General features: G+C 40.7%; 1 protein-coding gene across 1 annotated transcript in view; it reads left to right on the top strand.

The window, feature by feature from the left end:
• ANO4 (anoctamin 4) overlaps window positions 1–12,515 on the top strand; it is a gene marked incomplete at its 5' end in the record, with an annotated part of 223,755 nt that overhangs the window by 201,889 nt on the left and 9,351 nt on the right. Inside the window, one exon of the mRNA XM_024732131.1 lies at window positions 5,596–5,715. Coding sequence (XP_024587899.1) covers window positions 5,596–5,715 — 120 coding nt within the window. The remainder of the gene's footprint in view (window positions 1–5,595; window positions 5,716–12,515) is intronic.

Here is a 12,515-nt window from a genome sequence, read left to right as displayed (position 1 = left end):
GGAATAAGTAACTGAATGATTCTTTCCTGGCTATGGACTTGACCAGTGTCTATATTACCACAGGCAAATTGGGTGAACTTAACTCGCTGAGAGATCAATACTATGGCATCACCTCAATGGTTCCCAAAGCCAGGGCTCTGTATTTCTGGTCAGCTAAAGTCTTGGCAAAATTATAACATGTCCCCTAGCTTTCATTTCTACACCCTTGGAAAAAAAGATTAAAAGTCCCAACATACTTTAATGGGAAAAAATAAAACAACCCTGTTTGGCTAATGTCAAAATAATATAATTAATTGTGGGATTTAAATGTCTGTAGGTTAGAGTGGAATGTGTGCTGGGATCATAGGGTCCTTTTGGTTCCCCAGAAGTCATCTCACTTAGGCTCCTGCATATTCCTACAAGCAGCCCTGCCTCGTAGTTTACTAGTCTGAGCCAAACTAATTCATCCTCTATAGCCAGGGTAGTTCCATCAGCCCCCAAGGAGTACAGTACCACCAAATCAAGTCAGCTAACTTTATACACACCTGACCTAGGTCCAATTTCATTATTCATCCTACATAAATGCTCTAAGGCATAGATAGCTGAATGAGATAAAGCTCACAATCCAGCTATTTGAGGAAGCTTCTATAAAGTTCTTCACTAACCACGTGGCCATTAAATGTGAATTATCTAGCCACTGTAAGTGAGCATACCATCCCATTTCAAGAGAGATTTAAAGACTTACATTGTACTATGCACGCATTTCTTTCTACCGGTAACTGCTGTGAACATTCTCTGCTTGACTCAGCCTAGAAAAGCTTACCTTTGTTCAAACCACTTGCATGTATGTTTTGCATTTGATTCTCAAAACAACGCGGGTAGCGGGATATGCATTATTAGCCTCGCTTTGAAGAGCAGAAAGAGATTGAGAGAGGTTAAATCCGTAATCACAAGGCAGAGTAACTGATGGAGCCCACACGAAGGTAAAGCCTAGACTCAGACAGTGCCCTTCATCCTGAACCTCACAGCCCTCGGGGCCCTTGCCAATAAGTGCTTATCCAACTCATCTAACAGTCAACTCCCTGGGGTTTAAATCTTAATGGTTATTTCCATTCTTCCGCTACTTCAAATATGGTAATACCTTGTTCTGGAGGAAACCAAAAAATAAAGTGGGAACATTTATGTGCAGTTGATAATGAATCAAAGCTTTAGAATTTTGACAGCCTATTAGATTTAAGACAATGTTCATGGTGATGAGAATTTCTCTAAATAGCCTCCTTAATTCAGTTTTACTGAGCTCTTTGGGCCTTTTTTTTTAAAAAAACAATGTTTCTCTTAAGAGCCTGTTGCTACCTTCAATCTTTGTAGATCTACTTTTTATCTGCTAATCCATTAGTCATTTTTCTTATTTTCAAATAGTTACATTTGTGTATGTTTCTTCATGAATCTTATTTTCTGCCCCACCAGCTACTCTATTATCCTTTTTAGGTTTTTTTCTTTGTCCAGTTTAAAAATGCTTCAGAGGTGACTGAACTCATAGAGGAGCAGCATTGTCAAATTTTAGACGTCATAGGCTTTTAAGGTAGCATGTGCAGTCAGAGTGAGATCCCACTTAGATTAAATCCGGCTGTGGAAACGCCATATTTCAATTTAAATTGACCCTAAATCAACAGTATTCCAACCAAACCAATCACCTTTCTCCAAAACTCCAGGCTTCCCTCACCTTACACGCTTCCCTGGCTCCTCCACGGATGAGAATTTCACTCCTGTGTCCAGGGTCATTCAGTTCACAGGCCCCTTTTCCCTATGACAGCGCGCTTCAGTTATTCCTGGCTGCGCATTCCCCCCAGTCTCAACACTCGTCTGCTCAGCGGACCAGTCTTCAGCGGCACAGTGGGGAAGACATTCTCATTTTTCAGCCAGATCTGTACGTGAAAGGAATACTGTGGTTTGAGGCAGTGGTCTCCACACAGCAGGTACACAAGAGTTTTTCAAATGTTTTCATCTTCCCTCTTAAGACATTCTGTCTTTCCAGCTGCCGGTGATCAGAGTGTCGTTCATTGCCTACAAAATGAAGTCACTTCGTCTTTCAGGGTATCTTCCCAAGGGCCCTTTAGAAAGAGCTTAGAGAACTAAAATCACCTCTGGGCAGACATCAGGAGACAGAAATTGTGAAGTAAAGTTGAAGATGTATATTATAAAATTGTTCTGTCAATCAGAGTTAAAATTTCAATCAGCAAACTAAATTTTTTTTCCAGAAAGCACAAATAACCAGTTTGATCCCTCACCCTCAATGAATGCAATAAACTAATTACTTTGTTATCAGGTAGACATGGATTAGAGTTTGGGAACATTCTCTATGGATATATGCAGGCCTTAGAAAATTACTGTGAGGTATATACCTGATCTAGTAGTATAAATCAAGCTGATTTTCCTGTAAAAATAGTGATACCATAAGGAGTTAGAGATTTGATCAAGGACACAGTGCTCGAATTTTCACAGAATGAGCTACAAATATCTTAATGAACTATAAATAATTTATATAAGCTATAAATCAATTAAATAGATCAAAACCAATTGCAAAGTTGTATTTCAGAAGATAAAGCTTATGGTTACAGAGGGCTACTCTTCTTATTTCATAATGTCTGACGTTTTCAATGCAAGAAGTCAGAAGTCTACTTTCTTCTGTGCTTATCTCATTAGCCTAATTTATTACCTATAAAGTTATCTACAAATTAACCTATAAATAAATTAGTCATTTGTTTTCTACAAAGCATGTCTGACTTTAAATGCACAAACCTGACCTTATTTCCCCTTGCTTTTTTGCCCTTTCAGCCCTATCCCCATGCTATTTGAGTCACAATGCCTAAAACCTCAAAAGCAAATTTAGTAGCAGAATTCAAAGACACTCTGCAGTGAGTTTGATCTGGAATCTACAGACTCAAAAGTCAACTTCTGATTCTGTTCTCTCCCTTGAAAATGATGAGAATGACCACTAGTTCATCCTTTTCCCCCACAGTAAAGGATGGAAACCGATAAGTCATGAATGGTTTTAAAACCAGAATTCTCACATTTAAATAAATGTCTTCTCAGAAGTTACTTGGAAAACATATGCATTCTAATTCAAACAATGCTGCCCTTGCATAAGACATTTTTCTGAATCTTCTTTCTTGGAAATGCCTTTACAGGCCATCTGCCAACCCCTTAAGAAAACTGACTTCATTATTTTATCTTCTCAGGAAACTCTTCCTTTGTCTGATACTTTTTTCTCCTTCCCTCTCAGTTCTCCCTGATCATCAGTGTAGCCTTGTCTTTCCTCTGTCTCACCTGGAGCTGGGGGTGTGTCACAGTGAGGATACATAGACCTCCTGCCAGCAAACAGTAGACATGGGATCTGCTGCCTGTGACCTTCCTGCTGTAACAATAGGTCACTGAGTTGACACATGCATGCCACTGGCTGAGCCCTATACGATGAAGTGTGGGAAACCTCATTTCCCTGAATTGGTGATGGTCTCAACTGTTTGACGTTGGCAAGCTAAGATTCTACCACAGTGAAAATAATTAGATAAATGCCTAGAAAATTCAGTGTTAGCAGTTCCTCTTCTTCCCTGATTATGGAAATTATATGGAAAGAAGACTTACTAGTTCCATGTGTAATGCTTTGCACCCAGAAGGAGTACATGCCCACTAAAGGCACATTTTCAACTTGATTCATGACTGACATTACATGAATATGCTTAATAAAGAGTTCAACTATGTCTCCCTTTTATCTTTTACTTTGAAGGTATTCAGCCTGTGAGATGGGTATTTCATTTGAATTTAGGCTCTCTATTGAGTTTTTTAACAGAGTAGCCATGAGCAGCTTTAATCTTAGTAAAGCTCAGGGCTGCTGTGTGAGAGAAGAGTGTAGGAGGGGTTGTAATTATTCCATTTCAATGCTGGGCCTGCCTTTGCCAGTTTCCAGAGCACCTTTCCCTTCCCACAGCTCAGCTCCTGAGAAGACTCTGCTCTATTCTGTATTTCACAAAACTGGCTCCCTCTCTGTGACAGCTAATCATCATCAAGACTCTGTTTTCATGTCATGTTCTAGGCAGTTCATAGATGAGGGAGAAATCATTTCAAATTACCTTTTTATGGAGTGATGGGAGAGGCCTGCTGCCAGTGGGAGTAGGGCATGTTACACACGCACTGACCATTTGTTTCACCCATGAGTGACTGTTGACAAATGGGTCCTTCTGCTTGGTTCATTTCTTTTAAGGCCATGATGAAACCAGTGACTTGTCTTGAGCAAGACAACACATGCACAGAACCCATGTGCTCTCAGAACTATGTTTGTGTTATCACTTGGGTTTGGTATTCAGCAACTTTGGATAATCACATCAGACATGTTATTGAAGAGAGTCTGAAGACCATGATTTCTTCTTTCAATTAATAATTAAATATTTATTGACCTCCTGCTAGGTGCATGAAATAAAATACCACTCACATTTATTAAGATCTGGCTATAGGCTAAGCATTATATCACTTGCTTTACATATATCATTTCATTTCATTCCCACAATGACCCTATGAGGTGGACACTTTTGTTGCTTTAAGAATTGCATAATTTGCCAAGATCACATGGCTAGAAAGCAGCAGAGCTACAATTTGACCCTAAAGCCCAAGTTTTTTGTATTGTAATATACTGACCCCCATTCCCCAACACAGAATGAAAGCCATGTCCTCAAGAAGCTTATAATCCCTGGGAGGTCCAGGCAATAGTTTTATTCCTGATCCATCTTCAAGACCTTGATAGAATCTCTGGTACTTTAAATTGAATTCAATATTTACTGGATTCCTACACTGTACAAGACTGTCCTAGGATACCAAAATATCTATGACACCTCTTCTGATCCAAAAAAGAAAAAACACACTATAGTCCAAAGGAGAAGACATACATGTATGCAACCAACTCTAGTATAAGCTATATGCCCATTGTGAAGTAAACACAGCTGCACCACAGAGAGAAGGGAATGAGCCTTCTGACTGGGGGGATTAGGACATTTTCACAAAAGAGGCGACATCTCAGTTGGTGAACACTATTACCACTTGTAAACCATGAGTAAGGAATCCCAAGAGAAAAGACAACATGAGCAGAGGCATGAAAGTATATGATACATGAAAGGAACATAATCTAGCATGACTGTAGCATGGGATGTGAGTTGGGAGGGGGGTTATATTCATACTAGTTATATTCAGGGCATTATGAGAAATTATAGATAATCATTAATGAAGGAATGTGATTATGTGTGCATGTGTGTGTGTGTGTCATCAATGAAAGAAGTGGTGACTTACTTATGCTGATCATGCAACGCTTTTGCCCATTTCACTGAAGCATTGATTGCGGTAGTGATGGTCTAGATGATGATCCTGCACAAAAAGGACTATAACAAAAGAATGACTTGTTCTTCATTCAACATACCCAGGGCTTTTCAGTGTATTCCAACTTGAGAGCTGTGACAAGGCAGGTCCAAGTAAGGCACCTATAACTGCAGGGATTTCTAGGAAGTAGAGCCTTGGTGAATTGGATGCAGAGGTGATCAGAGTCCTAATTAGAGAATCTGTTTTCTTTTGTAGGTGCATGGTTGGCTATGTGAACGCCAGCTTGTCTGTATTCCGAATTTCTGACTTTGAGAACCGATCTGAGCCTGAGTCTGATGGCAGTGAGTTCTCGGGGACTCCTCTCAAGTACTGTAGGTAAGTGTGGCACTCTTAGCCTCAGCTGGGCTGGCTCTGCCGTGGGGAGGTGTTGCTCAGACAGTGGCCCTTTTTGACTGAGTGGATTTACAGCTGCAGTTCTCAAACTTGATTATGCATTACAATCCCCTGGAGAATTTTTAAATCTCTTTATGAGGCTGTGACCCAGACAGATTAAAACATAATCACACTGGGGTGAAACCCAGACTTCCAGATCCAGGGAGCCCATGTAAGAGGAACCCAAAGAGACCCCCACTAAGACATTATAATTAAAGTATCAAAAGTTAAGACAAGGAGAGAATATTAGAAGCAGCAAGAGTAAAACAATTTGTTACACACAGACATGTCATTTTTGTGCACTTCGCAGATACTGCATTTGTTAAAAATTGAAGGTTCGTGGCAATCCTGCATCGAGAAAGTCTGTCAGTGCTGCTTTTCTAACAGCATTTGCTCACTTTGTGACTCTGTGTCACGTTTTGGTAATTCTAGCCATATTTCAGATTTTTTCATTATTATTATGTTTGTTATGGTGATCTACGATCAGTGATCTTTGATGTTATTATCGTAATTGTTTTGGGGTGCTACAAACACTGCACATATAAGACAGTGAACTTAATGTGTTCTGACTGCTCTATTTCCCCATCTCTGCCTCTCCATGGGCTCCCCTCTTCTCTGAGACACAGTATTGAAATTAGGCCAATTCAATTAATAACCCTACAGTGGCCTCTAAGTGTTCAAGAGAAAGGAAAGCCACACATCTCTCACTTTAAATCAAAAGCTAGAAATGACTAAGCTTAGTAAGGAAGGCAAGCTGAAAGCAGAGATAAGCCAAAAGGAAGGCCTCTTCCACCAAACAGTTTGCCAAGTTGTGAATGCAAAGGAAAAGTTCTTGAAGAAAAGTTAAAGTGCTACTCCAGTTGAACACCCAAATGATAAGAAAGTGAAACAGCCTTACTGATGATCTGAAGAAAGTTTTAGTGGTCTGTACAGAAGATCAAACCAGCAAAAACATTCCCTTAAGCCAAAGCTTAATCCAGAGCAAGACCCTCACTCTCTCAATTCTGTGAGGGCCAAGAGAGGCAAGGAAGCTACAGAAAAGTTGGAAGCTAGCAGAGGTTAGTTCATGAGGTTTAAGAAGCAGCACCCATAACATGCAAGTGCTGATGTAGAAGCTGCAGCAATTTGGTTCAAGATGGTGGAGTAGAAGGACGTGCGCTCACTCCCCCTTGCGAGAGCACCAGAATCACAACTAACTGCTGAATAATCATCAACAGGAAGACACTGTAACTCACCAAAAAAGGTACCCCACATCCAAAGACAAAGAAGCCCCAGTGAGATGGTAGGAGGGTCGCAATCACAATAAAATCAAATCCCATAACCACTGGGTAGGTGACTCACAAACTGGAGAACAATTATACCACAGGAGTCCACCCACTGGAGTGAAGGTTCTGAACCCCACATCATGCTTCCCAATTTGGGGGTCTAGCAATGGGAGGAGGAATTCCCAGAGAATCACACTTTGAAGGCTAGCAGGATTTGACTGCAAGAGTTTGACAGGACTGGGGGAAACAGAGACTCCACTCTTGGAGGGCACACACAAAGTAGTGTGCTTATCAGGACCCAGGGGGAAGTGGCAGTGACCCCATAGGAGAATGAACAGACCTACCTGCTAGTGTTGGAGGGTCTCCTGCAGAGGCAGGGGGCAGCTATGGCTCACTATGAGGACAAGGGCACTGGTAGCAGAAGTTCTGGTAAGTACTCCTTGGTGTGAGCCCTCCCAGAGTCCACCATTAGCCCCACCAAAGAGCCTCTAGCTCCAGTGCTGTGTCCCCTGAGGCCACACAACCCACAGGGAGGGAACTCATCAGCATCCATCAGCAGACAAGCAGATTAAAGTTTTACTGAGCTCTGCCCGCCAGAGAAACACCCAGCTCTACGCACCACCAGTTCCTCCAATCAGGAAGCTTGCACAACACTCTTAGATAGACTCATCCACTGCAGAGTAGGCAGCAGAAGCAAGAAGAACTACAATCCTGCAGCCTGAGGAACAAAAACCACATTCACAAAAAGATAGACAAAATGAAAAAGCAAAGGACTATGTACCAGATGAAGTAACAAGATAAAACCCCAGAAAAACAACTAAATGAAGTGGAGATAGGCAACCTTCCAGAAAAGGAATTCAGAATAATGATAGTGAAGATGATCCAGGCCCTCAGAAAAAGAATGGAGGCAAAGATTGAGAAGATGCAAGAAGTGTTTAACACACACCTATAAGAATTAAAGAACAAACACCTAGAAGGATTAAAGAACAAACAGATGAACAATACAATAACTGAAATGAGAACTACACTAGAAGGAATCAACAGCAGAATAACTGAGGCAGATGAACAGATAAGTGACCTCGAAGACAGAATCGTGGAATTCACTGCAGTGGAACAGAATAAAGAAAAAGAATGAAAGGAAATGAAGACAGCCTAAGAGACCTCTGGGACAAAATCAAATGCACCAACATTCTCATTATAGGGGTCCCAGAAAAAAAAAAAGAGAGAAAAAGGACCCAAGAAAATATTTGAAGAGATTATAGTCAAAAACTTCCCTAACATAGGAAAGGAAATAGCCACCCAAGGGCAGGAAGCACAGAAAGTCCCAGGCAGGATAAACCCAAGGAGAAACACGCCAAGACACACAGTAATCAAATTGACAAAAATTAAAGACAAGGAAAAATTATTAAAAGGAACAAGGGAAAAAGGACAGATAACATACAAGGGAACTCCCATAAGGTTAACAGCTGATTTCTCAGCAGAAACTGTACAAGCCAGAAGGAAGTGGCACAATATATTTAAAGTGATGAAAGGGAAGAACCTAAAACCAAGATTACTCTACCTGGCAAGGATCTCATTCAGATTCGATGGAAAAATCAAAAGCTTTACAGACAAGCAAAAGCTAAGAGAATTCAGCACCACCAAACCAGCTCTACAACAAATGCTAAAGGAAGTTAACTAAGTGGGAAACACAAGAGAAGAAAAGGACCTACAAAAACAAACCCAAAACAATTAAGAAAATGGTAACAGGAACATACATATCAATAATTACCTTTAATGTGAATGGATTAAGTGCTCCAACCAAAAGACACAGGCTTGCTGAATGGATAGAAAAACAAGACCCATTTATATGCTGTCTACAATAGACCCACTTCAGACCTACGAACACATACAGACTGAAACTGAGGAGATGGAAAAAAGATATTCCATGCAAATGGAAATCAAAAGAAAGTAGCAATACTCATATCAAATAGACATTAAAATAAAGAATGGTACAAGAAACATGGAAGCACACTACATAATGATCAAGGGATCAATCCAAGAAGAAAATATAACAATTATAAATATATATGCACCCAACATAGGAGCACCTCAATACATAAGGCAAATGCTAACAGCCATAAAAGAGGAAATCAACAGTAACACAATAATAGTGGGGGACTTTAACACCTCACTTACACCAATGGACAGATCATCCACAAGAAAATTAATAAGGAAACTCAAGCTTTAAATGACACAGTAGACCAGATAGATGTAATTGATATATACAGGACATCCGAAAACAGATTACACTTTATTTCAAGTTCACATGGAATATTCTCCTGGATAGATCACATCTTGGGTCAAAAATCAAGGCTTGGTAAATTTAAGAAAATTGAAATCATATCAAGCATCTTTTCTGAACAAAAGAGGTTAGAAATAAATTACAGGGGAAAAATAGGTAAAAAACACAAACATATGGAGGTAAACAATACATTATTAAATAACCAAGAGATCACTAAAGGAATCAGAGAAGAAATCAAAAAATACCTAGAGACAAATGACAGCGAAAACACAATGATCCAAAAACTATGGGATGCAGCAAAAGCAGTTCTAAGAGGGAAGCTTATAGCAATAAAATCCTACCTATCCTACCTCAAGAAACAAGAAAAATCTCAAATAAACAATCCAGCCTTACATCTAAAGGAACTAGAGAAAGAAGAACAAACAAAACCCAAAGTTAGTAGAAGGAAAGAAATCATAAAGATCAGAGCAGAAATAAATGATATAGAAACAAAGAAAACAATAGCAAAGATCAATAATACTAAAAGCTGGTTCTTTGAGAAGATAAACAAAATTGATAAACATTTAGCCAGACTTAACAAGAAAAAGAGGGAGAGGACTGAAATCAATAAAATTAGAAATGAAAAAGGAGAAGTTAAACAGGCACCGCAGAAATACAAAGCATCCCAAGAGACTGCTACAAGCAACTCTATACCCCAAAAATGGACAACCTAGAAGAAATGGACAATTTCTTAGAAAGGTACTACCTTCCAAGACTGAACCAAGAAGAAACAGAAAATATGAACAGACCGATCACAAGTAATGAAATTGAAACTGTGATTTAAAATCTTCCAACAAACAAAAGCCCAGGACCAGATGGCTTCACAGCTGAATTCTATCAAACATTTAGAGAAGAGCTAACACCCATCCTTCTCAAACTCTTCCAAAAAACGGCGAGGAAGGAACATTCCCAAACTCATTCTACAAGGACACCATTATCCTGATACCAACACCAGACAAAAGATATTACAAAAAAGAAAATTACAGACCAATACCACTGACGAATATAGATGCAAAAGTCCTCAACAAAATACTAACAAACAGAATCCAACAACACATTAAAAGGACCATACACCATAATCATGTGGGATTTCTCTCAGGGATGCAAGGAGTCTTCAGTATATGCAAGTCAATCAGTGTGATACACCATATTAACAAATTGAATAAAAACCATATGATCATCTCAATAGATGCAGAAAAAGCTTTTGACAAAACTGAACACCCATTTATGATAAAAACTCTCCAGAAAATGGGCACAGACGGAACCTACCTCAACATAATAAAGGCCATATATGACAAACCCACAGCAAACATCATTCTCAATGGTGAAAAACTGAAAGCATTCCCTCTAAGGTCAGGGACAAGACAAGGATGTCCACTCTCACCACTATTATTCACGATAGTTTTGGAAGTCCTAGCCACGGCAATCAGAGAAGAAAAAGAAAGAAAAGAATCCAAATTGGAAAAGAAGTAAAACTGTCACTGTTTGCAGATGACATGATACTATACATAGAAAATCCTAAATATGCCACCAGATAACTACTAGAGCTAATCAATGAATTTGGTAAAGTTGCAGGATGTAAAAGTAATCCACCGAAATCTCTTGCATTCCTATACACTAACAACGAAAGATCAGAAAGAGAAATTAAGGAAAGAATCCCATTCACCACTGCAACAAAAAGAATAAAACACCTAGGAATAAACCTCCCTTAGGAGGTAAAAGACGTGCACTCAGAAAACAATAAGACACTGATGAAAGAAATTAAAGGTGACACAAACAGATGGAGAGACATACCATGTTCTTGGATTGGAAGACTCAATATTGTGAAAATGGCTACACTACCGAAAGCAATCAATCTACAGATTCAATGCCATCCCTATCAAATTACCAATGGCATTTTTTACAGAACTAGAACAAAAAATCTTAAAATTTGAGGAGGGGGAAGATGGCGGAAGAGTAAGACACGGAGATCACCTTCCTCCCCAGAGATACACCAGAAATACATCTACACGTGGAACAACTCCTACAGAACACCTACTGAACGCTGGCAGAAGACCTCAGACCTCCCAAAAGGCAAGAAACTCCCCACGTACCTGGGTAGGGCAAAAGAAAAAAGCATAAACAGAGAAAAAATAGGGACGGGACCTGCACCAGTGTGAGGGAGCTGTGAAGGAGGAAAGGTTTCCGCACACTAGGAAGCCCCTTCGCGGGCGGAGACTGCGGGTGGCAGAGGGAGGAAGCTTCGGAGCTGCGGAAGAGAGCGCAGCAACAGGGGTGCGGAGTGCAGAGCGGAGAGATTCCCGCACAGAGGATCGGTGCAGACCGGCACTCACCAGCCCGAGAGGCTTGTCTGCTCCCCCGCCGGGGCAGGCGGGCCTGGGAGCTAAGGCTCAGGCTTCGGTCGGAGCGCAGGGAGAGGACTGGGGTTGGCGGGGAGAACACAGCCTGCAGGGGGTTAGTGCACCACGGCTAGTCGGGAGGGAGTCCGTCGGCGCGCCTCAGGCTGGTGCAACGTCACGCTGGCCTCGGCCGCCGCAGGCTTGCCCCGCAGCCGCACCCCTCCTACCCACCGGACTGAGTGAGCCAGAGCCCCCTAAGCAGCTGCGCCTTTAACCCCGTCCTGTCTGAACGAAGAACAGACGCCCTCTAGCAAGATTTATGATTTTTTCCCCTTTTCCTCTTTTTCTGAGCGTGTATGTGTATGCTTCTGTGTGAGATTTTGTCTGTATAGCTTTGCTTTCATCATTTGTCCTAGGGTTCTATCCATCCGTTTATTGTATGTTTGTTTGCTTTTTAAAATTTTTTTAATTTTTATTTTAATAACTTTGTTATTTTATCTTACTTTATTTTATTTTATCCTCTTTCTTTCTTTCTTTCTTTTCTTTTCTTTGCTTTCTTTCTTTCAAATTTTTCTCCCTTTTATTCTGAGCTGTGTGGATGAAAGGCTCTTGCTGCTGCAGCCAGGGGTCAGTGTGTGCCTCTGAGGTGGGAGAGCCAACTTCAGGACACCGGTCCACAAGAAACCTTCCAGCTCCACATAATATCAAACGGCAAAAATCTCCCAGAGATCTCCATCTCAACACCAGAACCCAGCTTCACTCAACAACCAGCAAGCTACAGTGCTGGACACCCTATGCCAAACAACTAGCAAGACA

Source organism: Neophocaena asiaeorientalis, unplaced genomic scaffold, assembly GCF_003031525.2.
Source record: "Neophocaena asiaeorientalis asiaeorientalis breed wild unplaced genomic scaffold, Neophocaena_asiaeorientalis_V1.1 scaffold418, whole genome shotgun sequence".
Classification (NCBI taxonomy): Eukaryota; Metazoa; Chordata; class Mammalia; order Artiodactyla; family Phocoenidae; genus Neophocaena; species Neophocaena asiaeorientalis.
Note: the sequence above shows the minus strand (reverse complement) of the source record. Positions and strands in the feature narration are given on the sequence as shown.